The 25,632-nt window shown below is 36.6% G+C and overlaps 1 protein-coding gene across 5 annotated transcripts; it reads left to right on the top strand.

Annotated features, from left to right (window-relative positions):
* Window positions 1-476: 476 nt before the first annotated feature.
* Window positions 477-24,196, top strand: LOC114316064 (uncharacterized). 5 transcript variants are annotated; one of them, XM_028262720.2, is made up of 9 exons: window positions 477-1,233; window positions 18,751-18,888; window positions 19,180-19,278; window positions 19,368-19,469; window positions 19,592-19,708; window positions 21,754-21,894; window positions 22,009-22,362; window positions 23,676-23,772; window positions 23,850-24,196. In XM_028262720.2, exons 1-9 carry the CDS (start codon window positions 727-729, stop codon window positions 24,017-24,019), a joined length of 1,725 nt encoding a protein of 574 aa, XP_028118521.2. In that variant the 5' UTR covers window positions 477-726; the 3' UTR covers window positions 24,020-24,196. The 5 variants fall into 5 exon arrangements, with proteins under 5 accessions (XP_028118521.2, XP_028118535.2, XP_028118529.2 ...); XM_028262734.2 differs by lacking the exon at window positions 18,751-18,888 and having other exon boundaries at window positions 597-1,233; XM_028262728.2 differs by lacking the exon at window positions 19,368-19,469 and having other exon boundaries at window positions 597-1,233.
* Window positions 24,197-25,632: the final 1,436 nt, after the last annotated feature.

Here is a 25,632-nt window from a genome sequence, read left to right as displayed (position 1 = left end):
CCCAATCTATATTTCATGAAAATTTAAAAAGTGCACTTATTTAGATCATCCCAAACTACTCCTAAATATATGAGACTAATTAGATTATAATTTTTATTTATGAATTTATTGGGATAGAACACCTTTAAGGCTCCGTTTGGCAAGTTGGGTTGGGGTTTTTTTGGCTATTTTAGTTACAAAAGACAAAATAGGCTATTTTAACCACAAAAAATAAAACATCACATCCAATCTATAATCATTACACTCTTCTCTCACAAAAAAAGTCAAAAAAGTAAAAAAATCAAAAAGTCATTTACAAACTAAACTTTTTAGCCTAGGCTAAAATAGCCAAAAAAGCCAAAAAAACTAAAAAATCAACCCACTTTCCAAACCAAGCCAAAATAAAATTTATCAATAAAAAACCCTTCAAACATAGTAATAAATAAAAAATGAAATAAAATAAAAATTAAAGGTAAATAATTTTGGTCAATATGAGTAGCAGTCAAAATGGCAATCACGCAATTTGTAAAGACGAAGCAGGCGTAAATCCGTCAATGCACATTCAATTTTGAAAACTCGATGTATTTTCGAACACTCCGCCAAACCTTCTTCACTTCACCTACAACAACATTCATTTCATTTCAACTCTGTTGTCTCTTTCGCCTTTCCCTCTCACCTCTCTCTCTCTCTCTCTCTCTCTCTCTCTCTCTAATGGCCAATTTCAAACCCTAATCTCTCCCCTCCGCGATGGCGACATCGGCCTTCAAATCAACCACGAAGAGAACGCCGATCAGCTCTCCATCAAACGCCGCCGCCGAATCCAGTTCCTCCACCAAACCTCACCGCCGCTCAAGGAGTCTCAGTCGCTTCTCCCGGCTCCTTCCGGACCCCCCTGAATTCGCCGACGCTCCGAGAGGAAGATTCGTCAATACAGCTCGAGGCTCAGCGTTTCCCGAAATCAGCCTCGACGATCTCGCAATCGAATTCTTCTCTCTCAATGACTCCCTGGACGAGAGAGACAGCCAGAGAGGCCGATCGTCGAGGCGTTGCTCTGAGATTAGTCCAGCGACCAATGCGACTGTATCGTCGCAGAGGCGAGGGAGGTCAGTCTCGAGACAAAGCTCGGGAGTTGGTGATGGGAAGAGAGAGAGTAATTTTGATAAGAATGGTTGTGGTGGGAGGACTGGTTTGGATGCTAATTCGAGAAGAAGGCGTTCCGTTTCGGTGGTTCGGGGTCGGAATAGCGATTCTGAGGTTACATTTTTTGATCTTTTACTTTGGTTTTTTTATTACTATTTTGTGAAGTATTTATCACTCTGTTTGATTTTTAAAAAAAGGAAAAAACAGGTTTTAAAATTTTAATTGTTATTTTATTTTGCTTTCAATAAATATATTGCATTTTTGTATTAGTAATTTTTTTTTTTTTTACAAATTTTGTATTTTTAAGTGTATCTAGATTAAGGGGGCCTAAAAATTTTGAAAATTTATTGAAATATTAAGAAGATTCACTAAAAATCTAAAAATACATATTCAAAACATAAAAATTATTTTTGAAAAATCCAAAACAGAGTGTACATTTTTTTTAAACTTCCCTTCTGTGGAGGTTTATCTTTTTAGCTTGTACAATCTAGGCTTGCTTATTAAGAGTAACTCCAGCATTCTCATCTATTGTTCTTCACCTGTGTGCTATCATTGTCACATTTTCGGAGCCCAAAGTGAACTCTTGATATGGGTCTCTCCTACATTTTAGAAAAAAACAAAAAACAAAAAGTTGTGATGAAAGAATTTTGTATTTTTTATTATATATTTGACCATACTATCGTATTTTTAACTCAAAATTGTTAATTAAATTTGCATAATTAAACTTATTATCTAAATTTTTTTCAGTGGATTAAATTACTAATCTATCTTTCTTGTGACATAGTTGACTGAAGGTAAGATTTAATCAATCTTAAATTTGAAAAGTTTCTTTCCTCATAAACAATTGTAACTGGTATAATTAATAGTATTTTATATGCAATTCATACATTTGAGAAACAACCATCCATTAATTTCAAATAGTTCACCATATCATTTGGTTTTTGTCGATAAAAACAATCATCCATTAGTTTGAAATAATTCACATCAACAATCTATTAGTTTTGAATTTTCACCAAATTTTGTCGGGTTGGTGGGCTAGTATAATAGCTAAAAAAAAAAATTAGGGCCTTTTTTGTAATTAATTTTTGAGAGCCCAAAGCGGTGGCGTTGCCGACTTTGTGCCAAAGTTGGCCTTGTTCATTGTGCTAAGTAGTGTGCTATCCACTGTGCTAATTTTTGCATCATGCTATCTATTGAGAAAACATTTTATGTAGCGCGTATGCCATGTGGTTGAGATGATGTCGTGTTACCCTTCCACTCATTAATTGACATTTAATAAAAAGTGGGACTGAGGTTTGATGTGACTGAATGCTCAACACCTCAGACGGAGCAAAAAGTGACTTCTCGGGGTCTTATTTTAATCATATGTCAATTAATGAGTAGAAGGGTACACCACATCATCTTAACCATGTGGCATGCCCGTTACATAAAATATTTTCTATTAATGCGAATTTAATATAATAGATGTTATCTTTCTATGCCAAATTTAATGCAAATTTAATACAATTGATTGCGAGAAAATGCGAATTTAATAGAATAGATGACATCTTTTATGTAAAATTTAATGTATATTTAATATAGTAGATAGCGAGAAAGTATTTTATGTAACAAGTACGTCACGTGGTCGAGATGATGTGGTATATCGTTCTCATTAATTGACATGATTAAAATGAGATCTCGAGAAGTCACTTTTTTTCCCAACTCAAGGTGCTAAGTGTTCAGTTACATCAAACCTCAGTCCCACTTTTTACTAAATGTCAATTAATGAATGGAAAGGTGACACCACATCAACTTTACCACGTGGCGTACCCGTTACATAATATACATTCTTGCTATCTATTGTATTAAATTTGGCATAGAAGATATCATCTATGGTATTAAAAATTTGTATTAAATTTGGCATCAAAGCCATCATCTATTAGCTTGATATATATTGTTGGGTCCATTTCCTAAAAGTTTAGGCTTTTAGAAAAATTGGTAACTTAACATGGTATCAGAACTCTGGTTAAGAGAGGTTTTGGGTTCAAGCCTCTCCATTAGGATTTGCTTCTCCTTCTATTTGGTTATCTATTTGTCTCTCCATGTGCAAACGGGGTTGCACGTGAGGGAGGGTGTTAGATAGCTTGATATATATTGTTGGACCCATTTCCTAAAAGTTTAGACTTTTGGAAAAATTGGTAACTTAACACTATTGGCATAGAAGATAGCATCTATTGTATTAAATTTGGCATAGAAGATAGCATGGTGTCAAATTTTAGTTTTGACCTATGAAGCACGGACACGGATACGGATACGGATACGGATACGGACACCGACACGGGACACAACAATTTCCAAAAAATGGGGACAAGGACACGGACACGGCGGGGGGACATGGTGAATTTTTTATTTTTTTTATTATATATTTTTATGTGTTATGTAGATTCATATTACATCAATCCTAAATTAAAATTAACAAACACTAACATAGTAATATTAATTCAATAAATATAATCACTACATTTAAACAAATTAATAGATCATTCATTCACAAAAAAATTCATAATAAACGATAACAAGAACTAAGACGAGAAGGGAAAAACATTCAACATCTAACAATATTCTTCACAAAAGCACTAAATAAGAGGGACAAAAGAAGGAAAAAAAATAAAAAAAAATGAGCCCTGTCGTGTCCCGTTATGGACACGCGTGTCCCCTACAAAAAAACCATTAAATTACATGTCCCCGGCATGTCGGACACCGCCACGGCACCGATTTTGGAGTGTCCATGCTTCATAGGTTTTGACTATTGAATTTTTATGACTTAGGAATGGGCTTCTCTCAAGTACAAATTTGAACTTGAGGGGCCCACCACATCATGTATTTTCTTCTTAGTTTTATATAAATTCTAGAAATTAATATATTATTTGAATTTTTTTTACAAACCATCACATCAAAATAATTTTAATTCAAAATATATTCGAAGATATTCCAAATATGTTGACACTTGTTTGTCAACCTTGCTCTCTTTGTTGTGCTCATATACGTTCTATAAAATCATTGTAGTTCACAAGATTGAATCATATGGTGGCGAGCAATTAATTAAACTAATGAATTGGAGTTTCAAAATATTAATTATTGCATTACAATTTTTTTTAATTAAAAGTATAGTTTAAAGACACTGTGAATACATATAATTAGGTAGCCACAATCGTATTGCTTGGTGAAAATTGAATCAAACGGTAGTCGTGCTAAAAAAAAGTACATGCATTGCTAGCCTGGAGCGGGTTTGTCTAAAAATAGCATTTTGACACTGTAGAGTACTAAGATATAACATTTACATGATCTGTTTAAAATAGTCTAAGCTGGAAGATTTTTTGCTCAACTAATTTGTGGATTAGTATGTGATGAATTGCACTTCATGAAAGTTTTCCATTTGTTGTAGCATTGTTTATGTACTCGCATGAAGTGATGAGTGTGAAACATTTAGATACGCAATTACATGAACACAAACTTTTATGTAAATCATGAATTGACTTATTGTTAATATGTGAGATACTTCTTTTCTTTACTATTCTTCTATGTAAGCAAATGAGTCTCACTGATTGACATACTATTTGAAGTGAAGTTCCTTTGGACTTAAACAACAATTTTTGTGTAAGTACATAAACAACATTTATAAAATTAGCATATGATATAATTATTATTTTGCAGCAGAGTTATATTAACTTGAGTACCTCTACATAAGCACTGAGTGCTATTAATTTTACATGGACTTGATTATGCATGTTTTGTGTTGTTGTGTGTAAGAGTTGCATTCAAAATTCGGTATCACTATATATCTTTCTTTTGTTTAAAATATAGTCTCCATGTGTCTAATAGTTGGTTTCTCTACTCGGTGTTCACAGTAAATGGTAAGTGTTTTGGTGATACTGATGATGAACATTTATCTAATGTCCAGGGGGGCAGCACATATACTCTAGGGTATGGCATTCAATTGAATAACATGATATTTTTGTTAGATATATGTTAATCAGTCCACTCTTCATAATCTGAATGAATTAGGATCCTCAACTTTGTTTTATGTATTGTGAATATGTGATCTTGCTGTGGTGATCCAACGATCAAGATTTGAAGTTGAAGTAAAACTAAGTCGTTTTGGAATGCCTAGTGGCATTTTACTTGAGTTTTAAACTTGGCTGTTTGAGCATGTTTTTTGTTGATGTGTCATGTTGTGGTAAAACCACAACAAGATCACAAGATCATGGCACCAAAAATACAGCAAAGAACCCTTGCTCAATTTGAACACCCAGCGTAGATCTTAAACAACCAATTTGCCCATTCCAATCTTTGCATGCCCAGCTCACATCCTACTCACAATATTTCTTTTAATTTTGAATTTAGTACCCTTGCCTTGTACCAAGATTAAAAAGCAGGAAAAAAAACAAAAGAATCTAAGAACACACAAACCAAATATAGAAAATACATGGTTGGGCAAGACTTTTTAGAAAACTACCAACCAATCTCGTAAAATCTCATCCATCTATATATTTTGTGTTGGTTCTATGTTTGTTGTTAGGATAGTTATTTTTGTTCTATTGTTCTTCTGTTAATATCTACTTAAGTTGAGGGTATAATGGCCATATTGCATTGTTAGGATTTATATATATATGTATTGCGGATGTAGAGTTGAGAAAACAATATACACAAATATATAAAACTTCTATCTCTTCTCTCATCTTCTTCATCCTTCTTCTAAACCCTAACCCTAAATCTCTTCATTTTACCTTCTAACTTGGTATCAGAGCTATCCATTCTTCGTTAGTAAGTGTTCTACAGACTCTGGAGGTTGAGCTGAGATAGGTGACTGAGAAGTGCTAACGTCATCAGCCTACGATGACGTCAGCATGACGTAAGCACCGTATGGATGGGATTTTCACCTCTAAGCTCGAAATGGTCTCCTGAGAATTATGGTGATTTTTGTGGAATTTTTTGATCATCCCTAATGTGAGTTTTCTATTTTCGAATGTTTTTCATGATTTTTGGTGCATTTTTTTGAATTTGGATTTGGGGACTGTTTTTGCTAGTTCTTCTTGGTACAATCCCTTCTATAGGAGTCGATTGGGCCTATTCTAGTGCCCTTTGCTGTTAATTTGTGGTTTATTGCTGATTGGGTTGAGTTTTTTGTCTCTCTAGTTCGTTTCAGTACAACAAGGCTGTTTTCTTACTTTTATCTATTGGGATTGAACATATATGGGCCGAAAATTGTATAGCACAAGATATTTGGTCTTAAGTTGTTGATTCATGTTGGTGGTTTCTTGTTTTGGTTCAATTTCAATCTAAATTTGGATATTTGGCTTTTTGATTTGTTTTTGTTATTTTGGTTAAAGTTGGGTCTGAATCTGTTGCCTATATTGGTTGTTGTGGGTGCTGGTTGTTATGGGCAGTGAATATCTTCAAGTAATTTGCTACATTCATGCTCGTTTGTTGAGAATTTTGTATAATTGATCATCATGGCCGAGATTGAGGCTAAGGCTATGGTTGTGGGTAAAGATGATGACATGCTTAAATCTATCACCACAAAGAAATTGAATGGTGCCAACTATGTGGCTTGGGCTCATGTTGTCAAAATTTTCTTACGTGGAAAGAAGAAGTCCCGCTTCCTTAGTGAACTCTTACCTGCTACTGATGATAAAGCTTATGATGGTTGGTGTAGTGAGGACTCTTGTGTTATGGGTTAGATTTGGCGTAATCTAGAACCACAAGTTGCTACTACTGTGGAATTTTGTGATACCTCGAAGGAAATTTGGGACTTCCTTGCCGAATCTTTTTTGAATCAGAGTAATGTCTCTCAGGTCTATGAGTTGTATGAGCAGATTTTTTGCTATGCGCCAATTTGGCCGATTCCTTCCCAAGTATTATAGTAGCCTCAAGACCTTTTGGGATTAGTTATTGCAGCATCGATCCTTCACTATTAATGTGAACAAACAAAAGCAACATCGGGAAGAGTTTATGATAGTGTCTTTACTCTTCGGTTTAGATCCTGAATTACGGGGGTTCAAGGATCAGATTCTTGCCAGTGACTCCTTTTTGCTGCTAATGCCTATTCTCGGCTGTTACGGTCTTTTTTGGGTCAGGCACAACCTACCACTTGGTCCTCTACTTTGTCATCTTCTGCAATGGTCTCTAGTAGTGAAGATCGTGGGCCTACTCAAGGGGGTTTTCATGACCCATTTGGCATTTGGGGCTCTTCTTACAGTTCACAAGGTTCTCATGGAGGTGGTTCCCGTGGTGGTGCATCTTGTGGTGGTGGTTCTCGTGGTGGGGGTAGTAGTGGCCCTGGCTCTCGCACACATGGTGATCGCAAGTGTACTCATTGTGGTTCCCAAGGTCATATTGAACCTTGGTGTTGGCGGAAGTATGGCAAACCTGACCATGTGCATCAGGTTATAGATGTTCCATTCTCACAGTCCTTGTTTTCCACTGGTTCTATTGCTTCTCCGGTTGATTCTCATGAGACACTCACTACTAAGATTAGTGAGCTTACTGCTCTTGTCCAGTCTCTCCAACCTAGTATACCTTCATCCTTTATCGCTACTCTGGCTGGTTCAAGTAATATTGCATATGTGGCTAAGTCTACTCAGCTTTGGCTCCTAGACTCTGGTGCTAGTTCCCATCTCTGGTAATTCCTCTCTTTTTGATAACCTGAGGCCTGTTAATCATACTATTATACTTGCTGATGGATTTTCTCAACCTGCTAGTAGTCAAGGTCCTCTTCACCTCACTCTATCTCTTTCCTTATTCTCTGGTCTCTATGTTCCTAAATATCCATTTAATTTGCTTTCTGTTAGCCAATTAACTCAAGCTTTCCACTGTTCTGTAACCTTTTCTCCCACTTCATGTGTTTTGTAGGACCACCAGACCAGGAGGATGATTGGTTCGGGGTATGAGAAAGATGACTTCTACTTTTTGGACATTGCGATACCTCCTCATCCTCCATCTATTGTGTTGAGCGCTACTGTATATCCTCTTCAGTGGCATTTTTGCTTGTGTCATCCCTCTTTGGTCAAGCTTAAGTTATCTGTTCTTGGTTTGAGTCATGTTTCTCAGATCGGTTTGAGTCATGTTTCTTTTCCTAGTAGGAGTGTTAGTCGTGAGTATGAGTCTTTTGCTCTTGTCCGTATAGATATTTGGGTTCCTTCTAAAAACCAATTGTTATTGTTTGTTTTTTTTTTATTTTGTTATTTTTGTGGATGATTACTCTTGAATGACTCAGTTATTTTTAATGAAGCATCGATCTGATTTGCCTTCTATTATCTCTAAGTTTTACAATGAAATATTTTCTCAATTTGGGAAACGTATTAAGATATTTTGGTCTGATAATGCCGTAGAATATGTGCAGTCTATTGTGACTACCTTTTGTGATGCTTGCGGTATTATTCATCAGACTAGTTGTTCTCATACATCTCCTCAAAATGGTGTTGCAGAGCGTAAATACTGTCATTTGTTAGATGTTGCTTGCACACTGATGTTTAATGTGCATGTTCCCAAACAATTTTGGGGCGATGCTGTTCTCACCATTTGTTTTCTTATTAACCGCATGCTTTCAAGTGTTGTACACATGTCTCCTTATTCTTAGTTGCATCCCATATCTCTCATTTTCCTTATCAGCTCGTGTTTTTGGTTGTATGGCCTTTGTCCATGTTCTTGAACCCAGCTTAGATAAGTTATCTTCTCGTGCTTGCAAATGTGTGTTCTTAGGCTACTCTTGTACTCAAAAAGGGTATTAATGTTGTCATCCTGAGTTGTGTTGATGTTACCCTTTTTGAGGCCACTTTTTTTTTCTCCTCCTCTAGTCAATAGTTATCCACTGATCTTCTCTCTTGTTGTGAGGGGGAGCCAACCTCTCACCCCTACTCTTCCTTCTTGTGTTCCTTCGTCCATTTCTATATCATCTCCCTCTCATCTCGCCTCCACCCCTTCTTTGCAGGTTTATCAGTGGTCTCAAGCTCGACGCATTGTGTCTTATGGCCCGACCAGTTCATTTCCTGCGTCTGAGGTTCCTGTCCCCGCTGTTCCATCTGCCGATATACCTTCTAATAATCTTCCTATTGCAATCTGCAAAGGTAAACGTACTTGCACTTAACATCTTATTGCTCATTTCGTTTCTTATGATCGCCTCTCCTTGTCTTCACTCTTTTGTTTGTAGCCTGTTTAGTATTTTCATTCCCAGCTCCTATCAGCAGGCTATATCCATCTCTGGTTGGAAACATGCAATGGATGGGGAAATGTGTGCCCTTTATAAGAATCAAACATGGGAAGTTAATCTATCTCATTGTCACTTGTCCAGATATTACGTATGCCGTGGGTGTGGTCAGCCAGTTTATGCATGCTTCTCGCCAGTCCCATTTTGCGGTTATGTGTTGTATCTTGCACTACTTGAAGAGTGCTCCGGGCGGGGTTTGCTTTATCGTCCATCTTCCTCACTGTCTGTCACTGGCTTCAGTGATGCTGATTGGGCTAGTAATAAGACTGACTGCTATTCCACCTTGGGCTATTGTACCTTTGTTGGTGGAAATCTTGTTACTTGGCGTAGCAAGAAACAAATTGTTGTTGCTCGTTCTAGCGCTGAAGCTAAATACCGTGCCATGGCTCATACTGCTTCTGAGATGCTCTGGGTTCAATCTCGTCTTCGGGATTTTGGCTTTTTTATTCCCACTTATATGAGCATGTCTTGTGACAATTAGGCTGCTTATCTTCATTGCCAATAATCTTGTGTTTCATAAACGGACCAAACATATAGAAGTTGATTGTCATTTTGTTCGTGATCTCTTACTGCGCAAGCTACTTGTGACTCCTTATGTTTATTCTGAAGATCAATTGGGTGATATTCTCACCAAACCTTTGGCTCGGCCTTCGTTTCATCGTTTATTCATCAAGCTGGGCATGCTTGACCTCTATGCTCCAGCTTGAGAGGGAGTGTTAGCATAGTTATTTTTGTTTTATTTGTTAATATCTACGTAAGTTGAGGGTATGATGGTTATATTGCATTGTTAGCGTTTGTATATATATATTGCGGATGGAGAGTTGAGAAAACAGTATACACAAATATATAAAACTTCTTTCTCTTCTCTCATCTTCTTCTTCCTTCTTCTAAACCCTAACCCTAAATCTCTTCATTTTACCTTCTAACTTCTGTTTTTTGTGTTGCTATACATTTTCAAATAAAATAAAGGTATTTGAAAGATAGCTCTCTTGGTGAATATAAAACTTGTGTTGGATTAGGGCATATAATTTGTAAAGAATCAATTTCTTAACCGAATGGAATATCAATGGATTAATGATTGTTTGGTTGCTTCCATTGAAAATGATTATTTGATGATATTTTGCCTTGATTTGAGAACTTTAAACTAGAAGATTTATTGGAAGTGGATGATTGTCATCGATAAGTTTGATTTCTTTTATACAAATTCTAATTTTAGTTTTTCAATAGCCGCAACCGCTGATATATGTGGTTTAACAAGTGTGATACAGAAATTGAAATTTTTACTCAATACTCAGTGTGGGTGCTTATATCAAGCCCAATACATGGCAAGTGCCACATCTCCGAAACTCCACCCGCATCGCAGACCAATAAGACACAACGTGGGCATATCACATGTTTGATACATGGCGAGCCTTACGGGCGCTGTGTGCCAAGGCACCACGCGGAACCAAGACTCTATGCTTAGCCTAAGCGGGAGCATACATACACGCTTAAATATGTCCAAATATGAAGAGCCCTACAACAGGCAGTACCATGGCCTCGTAGGGCCCATGGTCTTTCATACCTTGCTCCAAGACCAAACAACAATCAGTGCGTTTGGTTTGAGTTTTTTGAATTAAGTTTTTTGAAAACTGAGTTTTTTGATTTTCGTGTTTTTTTGTTTTTAGTGAATGTTTTTAAAATTTTAAATATTTTTTTTACTTTTTTAGATGCACCTTACTTAGATGTATCTAAAAAGTAAAAAATTTATGAAAAAATATTTTTAAAAATTAATAAATACATGAAAATACAAAAAATGTGTTGAATTCTCATATATTTTTTTTGTATTTTTGGTATTTAGTGAACTTTTAAAAGGTTTTTTTCCAAAAAAATTTACTTTTTAGGTATATATATGTTAGGTATGTTTAAAAATTAAAAAAATTACTTAAAATATTAAAAAAAATTCAGTAAAAACAAAAAAACACGGAAAATAAAAAAGTAAAATTTTTTGAAAAGTGTTTTTGAAAAATGATAACCAAGCATAGTGTATATAATCAGCCTATGAAGCATGGACACGCCAGATTTCATGCCGTGGCAGTGTCTGACACGGGGACACGCCGGGGACACGGGGACACGCCGGATGGCGTGTCCCTTTAATTTAATTATTTTTTTTGCAGGGACACGGAGGAGACACGGCGGGGACACGCGTGTCCACCAAATCTGGACACGCGTGTCCAAATCTGGACATAAAGAGCAAAAGAGAAGAGTAAAGAAGAACAGTAAAACCTGGTCTTCGATCCAGTTGAGTCGCCTGTCGACCTCCATTCAGTCGACCACCGTAAGTCACTCTCTCCCTCTCGGCTGTCGACCTCCATCCATGACCTCGACCTCAACTCGCCTCGCCTGTTGACCTCCATCCGTAAGTCTCTCTCTCTCTCGTCCCTATCTCTCGCCTTTCCTCTTGCTCTCTCTCTCTCTCGTTCTCGCATCGATCGCGTCTCTCGTTCTCGCATCGATCGCGTCGATCGTTCTCGCATCAATCGCGTCGCGTCTCTCGCTCTCGCAAGAGAGATCGTCTCTCGCGTCTCCGATCTGTTCTGATGCTCTCACCTCTCTGATCTGATTCATATATAATATATATATATTTATTAGGTTTAATATATATATATATATATGTTTATTTATTTAATATTAGTAAAAAAATATATTAGGTATAATATATATATGTATGTATTTATTTAATATTAATAAAAAGGCATATCTTATATCTTATATAATATATAAATATAAGATATAATATATACTTATATATATTAATAAATAAAAAAAAGTAAAAAAAATAAAATAAAATAATTAATAGAATTATGTTTATTTAAAAATATAATAATTAAATAAAATAATTAACTTGTATTAAAATAAAAATATTTATATAAAAAAAAATTTGCCGTGTCCCCAGTCGTGTCCGTGTCCCCATTTTTTTAAAAATTCCGTGTCCCGTGTCCGTGTCCGTGTCCGTATGCGTGTCCGTGTCCGTGCTTCATAGTAATCAGCTCCCGGTTCACTTGAACTTGGACTGATTAGCCCTGGCTCTCCTAAACATTGAGATAGGCCCGCAGCGCATTCTCCTACTTGGTTGCTTGGAAGCGAGCCTTTGGCTCTCCTATTCACCTACTTGGTTTCCTAGGTTGGGAGCAGGGCTCAGACACTATTGCTCGGGATCATCAGAGGATGTTGGATTGGCAGCTGAGGTCATGGGATCGTCGAGATGGTTGTCTTCTTGCTAAGACAACTCCATCTCGACCAAGCTTGGAGAAGAGGCAATAACGACCTTACATTCATGTCACCCGATGCATATACGAAATGTTACTTTCCGCCTGCTATGAAGCATTGCTCTCCACTTGTCATCAAGCCACAAATGGCAGAAGGACTAATATCACTTCTAGCAGAGTTAGGGAGAATGAGCCACCTGTCTAACAGGTTGCTTGGGCTCCAATACTCTTGCGGCCTATATAATGTATCATATATGTAGCAAGAAACTTCACTTCACCACCACAATACTCCGTAATTCTAATACACTAAGTCTCACACTTAAACACTCCTTCTCACATTCTACATTGGTGTTCAAGGTCCATCACTGCCGACCTCTCCCTCTCCCTCTCCAAGCTTGCCTTGATCTCCTCCTCTCCATTTCTGGTGATCTCAATCCATTGAAGTGCTTGCCATCTTCCCAGACTATATCTAACCACACCTCTCACCCACACCCAGAAACCAATAGGGATGTGGTGTACATATCTGTCACATGCAATTGCCTTAAAAAAACCAATCTTTAAAATATAGTCAGCTGCACTACCATGGATTATTGTTGAACCCATCTTTTTACTATGATTACTTTCTTCAAATTAGGTTAAAAGGTGCGTAGGTTACACTCCTTTACTTGCACACTGTAGGTACTCACATGAGAGACTTTAATCCATCACATGCCATCACTTACATAAAACTCTATATACTTCACTCTCACACTGCTCATAAGCACTCATGATGTTATGAGTGTTGTGCAGCACACCCAAGAGGTCTTTCCCCTTTTTGTCTTATGCTTGGTGGAATGGACTCAAGCTCTCATTTATATAAGAGTTATAATCAACCTATATAGACTAGAGAAATCAATAAATAATTACAATTCTAGAGGTTAAGAAAGTCATTATCGAATTCTCAAATGAGACACAATGAGTGTGTTTGGTTTGTGTTTGTAGAGTAGCTTTTGAGATAAAAAGTATGAAAATTTGTTTGGTTCGTCTTTTTTCAGAAATAATTTTGGAAAATTGTTTTGGGGAGAGAGTTTTAAAAAAAGTGATTGATTTGATGTGTATGAGAGAGAGAGTGAATTTTGAAAAGTAGGTAACTAAACAAAATTTTGAGATTTTTTTTGGAAAAATTTGTTTGATTTGATTACTTTTGAAAATTTGTTTGTAAAGAATTTTTTTCAAAAATTTTTCTGAGCAACAAACCAAACAAGGCCAATGTGTCCCAAGTGTCCCAGCGCGTTTGACTGCCTCCGGCGTGTCGGACACCAGTATGTGACCTCCGAAGAGGTGTTCATGCTTCATCGATAACAACAATAAAAATATTAATAGAACACAAAGGTGAAAGGATATCCAAGGTATGGGAGGTCCCTTGGGCAAACCAGGTCATTTTTTATTATTTTTTTTAAAAACAAGATTAAGGATAATGTTCAATAAAGGTCAATGAATATTAGTAGCTCATAAAATGAAAAGTTTAAAGAACTATTGGGGGAAGGGGGTTTACCATCATAAGATAGAACAAAAATGCAAGATTCTAGTAGAAGTATTGGTTAAAAGTAGTATTTATAAAAAATGTATCAATAATAACAAAAAAAGAAAATAATTGGCTTAACCATGTTCATTTTCTCTTCAACTCTTATCTTTTCCTTTCTTAGATTTATTTTATTTTTTTATTTTTTGTTCCCGAATATTTTCTTTTAACAAAAGAAGTCAAATAGAAAGTTCTCTTAATATTCCTATCAACTCATTGTTTAGGAACATTTTGCAGTGTTTTGATATGTTTTGGTGCAATCATTGGAATGTTAATTTCTGCTAATGTTTTGTGTTAGTTTCCAAGAAAATGGAAACACTTTGGCCATAAAATGATTTTTTGTTCCTTTGGATGTCAATGGGACAAATCGTACTTGTAGCATTATAGACATCTGGTATTTGTAATGATGTAGAAAGATTATTCTAACATTTTGATTCATATAAGCAACTACAGATGAATTTATTTGTTAAAATATATCATCACCTACCACCTCCACTCACCTCCACTACCACACACTCCACCTCCACTCACCTCCACTACCACACACTCCACCTACCACCTCCACTTCACTCCTACACCTACTACCACATTTTCTTCTATATATAGGAATTTGTAACTATCACAAATATATCAATCAGACATCAATCAATAATATACATCAATTTATTTTTTACATGGTATCAGAGCAATAAGATTTAGGCCTATACTCCATTCTTTCCGGCAGGCAACCGGCCGGCAACTTTGCCTTCGCTGCCTGCTGGAGTTTTTCAACACATACCAGATCACTCTGCATGTGCTTCCTCCCCAGCTACTGTCCAAGCACACACACAAACACTCGACATAACCCCATCCCGCATCTTCTACGACTTCTGCGCGCCGCCGCTTCACCCTCGCAGTCCTCGGCAAGAACGGTTGCTTCGTCGCAGGCGTACTCCACCTCCATTACCAATATCCAATTGAATCAAAATTCTAAGTTTCAAGGACCAGATAAGCTTCCAGTCATTGTATGGATTATAGTTCAGGCCTGTCAAGGAGATCTTACTGTAGGGTTGTATGCGTGGGCACACAACCTCTTGCCTATAGTTGGTGGCAAATCAAATTGTAATCCGCAATCCAGAGATTTGATTTTACAGTTGGTGGAAAGAATTTTGTCTGTCCCCAAAGCTCGTACCATTTTGGTAAATGGAGCTGTCAAAAGAGGGGAGCGTCTGTTGCCACCTTCGGCCTTTGACTTGTTGATGCGGGTGACGTTCCCTGCCTCCTCTGCTCGAATAACAGCAACTGAAAGGTTTGAGGCAGTATATCCTGCTCTCAAAGAGGTGGCTCTTGCTGGTTCTACTGGAAGCAAAGCCATGAAACAAGTTTCACAGCAAATAATGATTCTTGTACTGAAAGCAGCTGGAGAAGGCAACCCTGAGCTGTCCAAGGAAGCAACGGGCATTTTTATCTGGTGCTTGACACAAAACCCTGATTGTTACAAGCAGTGGGACAAGATCTATATTGAAAAAGTAGACGTGAGTGTTTCTATTCTGAGAAAGCTTGCCGAGGAATGGAAGGAGTTTTCTGTGAAGCAGTCTTCTCTTGATGCTCTGAGAGAAACCCTCAAGAGTTTCAGGCACAAGAATGAGGAAGCGTTGGCTGGTGGAGAGGATACTGCTCGTCAATCGCTCTTCAAGGATGCAGACAAGTACTGTAAGCTAATATTGGGAAGGCTATCACGTGGCCATGGGTGTTTGAAAAGCATGGTCTTTGTTATCATTGCATTCGGTGTCGGTGCTGCTGTCATGTCCCCAAGCATGGAGTCCTGGGATTGGAACAAATTATCTGTATTGTTCTCTCAGCAATCCTTCCGAGTGTAACAAGTTCTGCTTTTCAGCAATATTCGGCATAGACAAAGTAATCAGATTTGCCCCCATAATAAAGCGGTCCTGATTCATCAACCAGACTTTGGTTCCTATCTCCTGAGAACTCAAGGATACAGCTGCACTTTGGTTCCTGATTCTCACTCTCGTTTTTTTTTTCAAACCCCTTTTACTTTTCTTCTCTTATTTCTTTATTTTTTCTTTTCCTTCCTTTACCACTCACCCATGTGATCCCCTCCACCCAAACCAATAAAATAAATCAATAAATAAGCCACAGGCCATTCACTTCACTTTTCTTGTTCTTATTATTTACACTTTTTCTCCACCCAAGTCCATCATCACATTTTCCACCGCCCACTTTATTTTTTAATCAAACTTTATTTTTTATTCTAAACCTTCATTGATGCTCTCAGACTGTTCCCCACTTTTTTTTTATTATATATATATATATATCTCTTTTTTTATTTAAAAAAAAAAAAAAACATCATCATCTCTCCTCCGTTGGATTTCCAACTCCATTCTTTTTTATTTATTTTCTCCATCCACTTTGCTTATTTCCTCCATCTTTCATTTTGATTTCACATATATTCTTATTATTTCTTTCTTTATTTTTCTTTCACATTATTTTTAATCTTTTTCCAATTCCATTCATACCATATAGCTTTGCACACCAAACCATATTTTATTCATCTCAGGGATCCACCCCGATCACAATTTTACACACAAAAAAAAAAAAAAAAAAAAAAAAAAAAAAAACAAACAAACAAACAAAAAAACAACCACACCCACAGTGGGATTTTTCTTCTCTACTCAGCCGCCGGTCTCTTCTTCTTGCCTCCGTCCTGGGCAGCCCTTGACGGTGTTGCCTCAGTGCTTCCTAGTCCACCGAGCACGTTCACACCCCCATACTCCTCCACTGCAGCATATGGCGGACCTCCAAATCGGAACATCACCGTGGCCTTCCGCTTCAGCTCCTTGTTTTCTGCCTTTAGCACACTTATCTCTGCTCGCGCATCCTTATACATGCGTTGGAGCAGAGCCAGTTGGGCGTTTAGCTGCTGCACCTCATTTGTCCTGCTCTGCAGCCGGTGCGACAAGTTTGTGACCGCAGTCATGGTTTCCACACATGACTTCAGAGTATACTGATTGGCCTCAATATCAGTTTGCACCGCCATTTTTTGCTCCACCGACCGCATCGGAAAGTTCAACGGAGCAAACACAGAGGTGTTTGGTTGAGGTTCACTGGCCACCGCACCAGTTATTTCTCTTGTGGACTCATTCAGTTCTGGAAAGAGCGTAAGCAGCCCACGGGAAGAGGAGGCCATGTTCTGGTTAGCTGTACGGGAAGAAGAAGCCATGTTATAGTTGCTGAGTGTTTCAGAGATGGGTTGGTTACAGAGTGTTTACAGAGTGTTACCAGTGTATCTCTCTCAGCCAACGAAGAGTTTTTCAGAGGTTTCAGACTGGTTTGCACAGCCTCTGCCTCAACCTTGGTTTAAATAGCCAGGGCCGATCCGCGCATCGCGCGCCACTTGCCGACAGCCGACAAAACGGGCGCGCAAGCCAAGGCGCTCACGTGCCTCGCCATCATGTCCGGCACATCTTTTTATGACTTGGGCTCGCCTTTTGATGGCACGCCTTTTTATGGATTGGGCACGCCTTTTGATGGCACGCCTTTTGAAAAATTGGGCACACCTTTTGAGGGTGCGACTTTACAAGGGTCCAGCAAGACTCCATAAACTGTCACAACATTGTCTGCTACAACGGTCCGACATGACCCCGTAAACTGTCTTTTACAACGGTCCGACATGACCCTATAAACTGTCCCGACATTGATTCCGGTTAGCTCCTTTATGGGTCCGACAAGACTCTGTAAACTGTCCCGACATTGATTCCGGTTAGCTCCTTTATGGGTCCGACAAGACTCTGTAAACTGTCCCGACATTAATTTCGGTTAGCTCCTTTATGGGTCTGACAAGACTCTGTAAACTGTCCCGACATTGATTCCGGTTAGTTTCTACAAGGGTCCGACAAGACTCTGTAAACTGTCCCGACATTGATTCCGGTTAGTTTCTACAAGGGTACGACATGACCCCATAAACTGTCTTCTACAACGGTCCGACATGACCCCATAAACTGTCTTCTACATCGTTATGACACCCCCATACAGTGTCATCTACAACGTCATGACACCACCATACAGTGTCCTCTACAATGTTATGACACCACCATACAGTGTCTTCACCAACGGTCTGACACGACCATACAGTGTCTCCTATCTTTTTTTATTTTTATGTATTTTCTTGTTTTGCTCCTCTCTCCAAACTCAAGTTGGTTAGTTTCTATCCTCCTTGAGTTTGCGGGGGGCTGTTAAAATATATCATCACCTACCACCTCCACTCACCTCCACTACCACACACTCCACCTCCACTCACCTCCACTACCACACACTCCACCTACCACCTCCACTTCACTCCTACACCTACTACCACATTTTCTTCTATATATAGGAATTTGTAACTATCACAAATATATCAATCAGACATCAATCAATAATATACATCAATTTATTTTTTACATTATTTATTATTTATTTATTTATTTATATTTTTTCTCTTTTTTCTGTGCTATCATAAACTAGGAATTTTTTTTGCCTTGTTTGTTTAACTACAACAAATTATTTTTTGATGACTGAGTGATATAAGTCATTCTCAGAATTCTAGCAATCACGCAAATATGAGGACTTTCAGCAGTGGAATGCCTTCATTACAGAAGCCCGTAGCTTCAAGTCATAGATGCCTAGGAACGTCCCTCAGCCAAAAAGATCTATCAAAGTTGCATGATGACTACTCTGTAAGAGTTCTTCATCTTGTGTTGTTAAAGGAATTGACCTTTTATTTGCTTATGAATTCTGTTTGTAATGTCTTAGTTGAGGAAGGATTTTGTTGCAAATTTAAACAAAATTTGACTGAAGGAGATAATTTGTTGATCGAGTCAAGGCCTTCATGCTTTATCCATCTACATTATATGTGTTTTACAACTGGTCCTACTCACCTGCGTAAACCAACAGGAAGAATTAGTGCCCAAATTTGATGCATTTTTAGAACTGAACTAATTTTAACATAATGCTTCTGGACCTTTCAGAGCCAGTCTTCTGCACTAACTGATGATGAAGCTAACGATGCTCGTTCTAGTAAAAATATGATTGAGAAGACAATCCGGGCAGTTTATGCTCAGAAAAAGGTTAGTTTTTGTGGACACCAATGACTAAATGATAGGTTTCTCGGTACTGTTTCATTATACATGTCCCTTCCGTTACTTTTGCCTTTCAGGCAGAGCACCCTACTGGGGACGATGTGAACAATGGGTTGTTTGAAGCAATGCGAAAGGAACTTAGATACGCAGTTGATGAAATCAAGATGGAACTTGAACATGTCTGTTGCAATTTAGAATTCTGTAAACCTGTTTTCAAACATTGATATATTTTCTTAACATTTGCACAATTAGTGTATGCTATTTGCTGAACGTTGTTAGGGCTTCTTTTCGACTTACACAGGGCATGGTGAGAAAAACCTCTGCTTTAGCCAGTGAGAGTTCTTTGCAGGCAGACGACTCCAATGTTCTTCAGGCTGTTCCTAAAGTCCGGAAAAAATACACAACGAAATTAGAACAGGTTTGTATGGTCAATTATAATCTTCATTAAAAGAGTGTCATCTCTTGAGGTCAGGCTTTTGAAATCTTATTGTATATTCTGCGACCATGTTGTGCAAAGTTCTTGATATACCTTAAAGAAACTATCAGATTAAGGAGAAAATATACATTGGCTTATAGCAATGATGTGTTTAAAATTTTGGACATAATGGTTGTGATAACTTGAAGGATTGATTGGTGATCTAGGAGACTGACAGCCCATGCTGCCAAATGTTTCAAGTTTTGTTTGCAGCCTGTTAGCCATCGCTAGTAAAGGAGGGTGTTTGTTGCTTGGGTTAGTTACACTTTACCCCCGTGTATTTTTGTTCAAAAACACATTACTCCCCTATGGTTTAGAAATATACACTTAACCTCCCTTTGCTACGGAGTGAAATGTAAAAGTTACAAATCCTGTCTATGTTAACTGTGCGTGTGTAACGCACTGAATTAAGCGTGTGTCAGGTCCAAAACTAGGAAATGACATTTTTACCCTTTTTTCCTTTTCTTTTCTTTTATTCTTCCTTCTTCTTCCATCACAGAACAGCAGTCACCTATCTTTTTTGCCACTGCACATTATCCCCACCCTCTTATCTCCCTTTCTTTTTGCCTCACTTCATACAACAACCACAATGAGACCAACATTTCATCGCAACTCACAAATAAAAGACCCACTGAAATAGGTTATTGATTTGGAATAATTTATGATTCTTCATACATATTATAATAGATGGAGGTCATTCCTACTCTAATGATTTCCTTGTGCATACAATGAAATGCATATATAAATATACCTATGTATGTGTTTTAATCTTTGTAGTAGTGAATTGAAAGTGGGGAGGAGTTGTGGTTTTTGGATTATAGCCGAGAAAATCATGGTTGCCTCCGTAAAAATAAAATAATAATTTAAAAAAAAAGAGGAAGCTAGAAGGTAGTTGTAATGCAGTCTGGAGGAATAAGAGGTGGGTGGTCTGCTGGAGCAAGCAACTGCTGACTGTTGTCAAGGGAGGAGGAAGACAGGTAAGAAAAATAGAATGAGAAAAAGAGAGAAAAATGTAATAAAATGCAGAAAAATGGAGAGAGAAAGCAGCTTGGTTCATGATGGCATAAAAAAGAAAATTAGAGCAAAGAATAAGGCTATTATAGACTTCTTACAAAATTTAGGCCTCGTTTGGAAACAGGCTAATTTAGTAACTTTTTGGCTATTTGGTTAAAAAGGTAGGTAAAAAAAACTTGTATGTTTGGGATGACTTTTTGGCTAATTACGAAAAAATGTGCAAAAAGTAGAGAGAAAAGAGAATCTTTGACTTTTTGGTATGGGTTGTTGGTTTTTTGGCTAATTTAGTAACTTTTTGGCTAATTGGCTAAAATAGCCTCTTGCCAAACGAGGCCTTATTGACGAAGTTGGACTTTACAGTTCACTCCATACCACTAGGAGGTTATATATATATATATTTCTAAATTATAAGGGGGTAATGTGTTTTTGAGTTAAATCACTAGGCGGTAAAGTGTAATTAACCCTTATTACTTCATTTGCATGTATCTTTTTAGCATGACAATTTATGAGAAATTTTATTTTCTTGCTAAATGTGGACATGAACTTTTTTTTCTGGGGTATGTTTAACTGAAAATCGGTCAGTTAATAAAAGAATATCTTTCAGCTCAAGCAGGCAAAAATTGTTTGCATCCAAACTAATACCATTTCTGGAGATTTGCTTTTCAATGATATGACCTTAAAAATGACATAATTGTTAGTGTTGCCTTTCATAAAAAGAAGGGAAAACACACTCGTTAAAATGGAATTTAAAGCACCACTTAAACATCATCTTGTGCAACTAAGGTGAATTAGGGTTGTTCTTTATCAAAGGTACATATGAGTTCCCAGAATATAGAAACTATCAACTAATGAGCAACTTTGAAAGATGTGTCATGTGTTTTGTTATAATGCTGTTCTTTCTAAGATTTTTTTTAAGCACTGTTTTTTATGAGAACTTCAACTAGTAAACGTGGAGTTTACTAAAAAATTTCCAGTCGGAGAAGCGTAAACAAGACCTGTTAGCTGAGATAGCGTTGGAGGAGCAACATGGTAGGGAGCTGTCTAAGATTGTGAGGGAATTGCTTCCTGATCCAAAGAGCTCTGCCAATGCAGAAAAACCATCACGAGCTAGAAAGGTTTGGTTCTCAATCTCCAGCTGTGCTGAAATGCAGTATGATTATGTTGATTAGTTGATATGGTTACATATAATTTACTAGACCATTTACTTAAATGTTTCCACAAATTTTCAGAGGAGTAATGACAAAAATAGGGTGTCTAAACGATTGACCGAAGAGGCAGAGAAATATTTCGAGGACTTCATTTCAAATGTTGAAGATACTGATCTTTCTTCTTATGATGGAGAAAGGAGTGATGCAAGTTCCACTTTACGAGTGACAAAAACTAGAGATGCAGTGTTGCATTCCGGAGAAACAGAAACATTTCGAACACAGACAAGATCTAATTATCCTCCTGTTGAAATAATGGATGGTGTTATTCTGCCTTGGTTGCAATGGGAGACATGTAATGATGGTTCTGCTCTTCCATCCAAGAATAAGAGAGAACTTCCTGTGACACCACAAAGTATATCGTGGGATGCAGATCAGGTAATCTTCGAACAATGACATGGGTGTGTACTAATTATTCTTTTATACAAAGTTATTTGCATATATCATTCCTTGAGTTAGTTACAAGCACTGACTGCATAATGGCTTATAAGAAATTCATTATGTTTGTGCGTATGATAACATGTATAGAATTACATCAGCTGGTTGGTTTAAATTAAGGGTTGACGAATTTATAATGAGATTTTATATGTTAAAATTTGATATAATAGAAGTTTTAAAGGAATAAAGGCATCCCTACCATCTTTAGTAGCTGCCATCTTACACGTGAAACACTTCAGTACAGGTGGCTTTCCAATTGAGACTCTGTTATCAGTCATTTTGATTATGTGGCATTTTTGGTTTATTTTGTGACAAAATTGTTTTGATGAAAAATATACAAGCAAACATGATATGGTTACAATCATTTACGTTTGTGTTTACTTAATGCCGAGGCTATTGCTTTGTGTAATAAAATGTTTCTTGTTATGTGTTCAACCCGAATTGGCCATCAACATATGAAGAGATAGGTTCATGGTTACATTGTTCAACCACCCTAATAACTGGGTTGACTTGTGACGACCTCTTGATGGCCTCAAAACATATGTATTACAAACATAACAAGCAAAAAGATGATGACATAATTTACGTCATCAACATGAAGTAATACAAGGGATTTTACCAAATATAGAAACTACAAAGATAAGTGATATGGATGTTTGTGAGAGTTGCCCAATCTATCAAGAGGTTTGTTACCGGAGGCACACTCAATGAGCAACCTTGGAGCAGGGAACCCTGCTATAGTACACTTGGTAAACCAAACAAAACCAAGCTTTGTGTCCCAATCAAGTGGATGGCTACACGCATAATTTTTTCTCATTTCATTCTGTCAAGGGTTATATGCTTAGTTAAACCATCTTATATATTACTCTAAATCTAGTTGATTATTGCACCGCCAGGTGGCCTGTGGTTTGTTTTCCATGTATATCGTCATTTTCAGGTCATGTACTTCATCGTTGTGATATTGTGTGGTGGGCCTTGGTTGGTGAATACTGAATTGGAAAATTTAATTAATTAATTCACTGATTGTTTAGTAAGTATTTGGTCTGTACAAACCCTTTCTAAGCACAAACTTGTCCACTACCATTTTTTTCAAAAGCATAGTAGTTGTATTGTAAGTGCATTGTGAACTATGAATGTCCTATTTAATGAGACTTTAAGACTTGGTTTGGTTTGTAAACCATGATGTCTTATTTTCTCTCTTTACTTTTTCTCTTCTAATTTCTTTATGAACTCATAAATTGTAATTTGTACAGGAAGCGATTTCAGCACAACATCCAAGCGGTAATTCCGCTAGCAGTCGGGGGAGTTGGAGCCCTGGACTTGATGGTCCTTCTTCGAATACCGGAGAAGGTACTGGAAGTGATGACACTTTAATATTAAAATTATATTTATTGGCTCCGTTATTTATTTATCTATTATTATTACAGCAACAGGAAGCATACTCAAAGAAGTAGCAAGTCACCAGAGGTCACAATTTGACATGGACAGGTACCTTAAACTTCAAAGAGAGGAAGATCATTTGTTTGAGAGATGGAAAGAGCAGAACAGAATCAATTCTGGTGGTCTGCTGCTTTGTAGCAGCAATGCCTTCTTTTGAAAATTTTATAACCCTTTCCTCAAACCCTGAAAAAAAATGAAATTATTTATAGTTGTATTTTGAACTACAGTTGATTTTGTGTGTAAATTATGAACATTTTATGTGGTGATTGACTCTAATCTGACAGTACATATTAGGCTAAAATCATCTTTTTCTGCTTCTCGTTCAGTCATCAAATGTTGGGTCCTTCTAATATTTTTGTTTTCACAATGCCACAGCCTTCAATAACATTTTTTTTCCTAAGGTGGCAGTGCAGGCAGAGGTGGTTGTAGTATAGTGGCATTAGGACTTTAGTTAAGTTTTTTTTTTTTTTAGCAGGATCTTCTCCAGTTGCGTTTTTTAACTGAAGGATGTTGTTTGGCCTTCCGCATCGATGATTTTGTACCGTCACTATATAAGGCTCGTAGAGTATTTTGTCATCATAAAAAATACTTGATTGGATATATTTGTGTCTATAATTCCTTTTAAAAATCATATTTACCGTTGATATAAATGTGATTTTATTAAGTGAATATCGATATTTAATTTATATGATTTTTTATAGGGATAAAGTATTTGACAATCTCTATATATTGAACAATTTGCATCATAGATGTGGACATTTATGTACCAATAAATTAAAAAATAAAATATGCATGTAGAATCCATCATTCGATATGAGATTATTTTATAGTATCTTTTTAGAGGGTTTTTTGTTTAAAAAAAAAATTAATGTGACTGATTTAGGTAGTGTGATTTATCATATCTATATTAGTAAGTGTAATTAATTTAGATAATGTGATCCATCATATTTATATTGATGTTTGAAAGATATTTGATTTTCAATTTTTCTACTTGGACGGAAAGAACAAGACATAACCTTCTCATATAGGTTTAGAACCAAATATGAGGAGACCCATTTCATGTAAAAATAAGTTGTATTCACTTTGTTTGGTTTTAGAAAATTGAGTCATTTTTTAAAAAAACCTAGTTTTTTTTTTTTAAGTTAAAATTTTTAATATTTCAAGATTTTTTAAAAAAAATATTTTTATGGATTCACTTAATCTAGATATATTTAAAAAGTACAATATTTATGAATTTTTTTAAAAAAACTTCATCAGATACAAAAAAATATAAAATTTAGTATATTTTTATATTTTTGTGTATTTATTTTGGTTTTTCAAATATTTTTGCACAAACATTTATTTTTTAGGTGCATCTAAGTTATGTGTATTTAGAAAGTAAAAAATTTACTTAAAGTATTTAAAAAATCAAAAATGATTGGTGGCCCTAAAAAATTTGCCCCTAATGCCCCTAATTTCTAATTTTGGAAACTGTTTTCTTTTTTCTTTCTTTTTTCTTTTTTTTTTTTTTTTTTTTTTTTACCTTAAACGGAATTTCGGGGCATTTGAGCCCCGAAACGTCGGGCCCTCAATCACTGCGCTTAAAAAATTCACTAATAACAAAAAATACGAAAAATGAAAAATTCAATTCTCAACAAATCAATCAAAATCAAATAAGGTGGTTTGGTTTTTCAACCGATATTTATGTTTCTTGATTTTTTTCTTATTGTTTTTCAAATAACGAATTGGACGGAAGCGTGTTATTTGGTTTTGTGGGCTTTATTACAATTC

This window comes from Camellia sinensis, chromosome 4 (genome assembly GCF_055761805.1).
Source record: "Camellia sinensis isolate YWXY chromosome 4, ASM5576180v1, whole genome shotgun sequence".
Taxonomy (NCBI): Eukaryota; Viridiplantae; Streptophyta; class Magnoliopsida; order Ericales; family Theaceae; genus Camellia; species Camellia sinensis.
The sequence above is the reverse complement of the archived record's forward strand: the minus strand, read 5'-3'. Positions and strand labels throughout refer to the sequence as shown.

Excerpts from the sequence above, each read along its gene's own strand:
- LOC114316064 (XM_028262720.2), top strand. The coding sequence starts at position 727 with ATGGCGACATCGGCCTTCAAATCAACCACGAAGAGAACGCCGATCAGC. Across the intron at positions 19,279-19,367 it reads CAGTTTATGCTCAGAAAAAG|GCAGAGCACCCTACTGGGGA; the intron begins GTTAGTTTTTGT and ends TTTGCCTTTCAG. Across the intron at positions 19,470-19,591 it reads TCAAGATGGAACTTGAACAT|GGCATGGTGAGAAAAACCTC; the intron begins GTCTGTTGCAAT and ends CGACTTACACAG.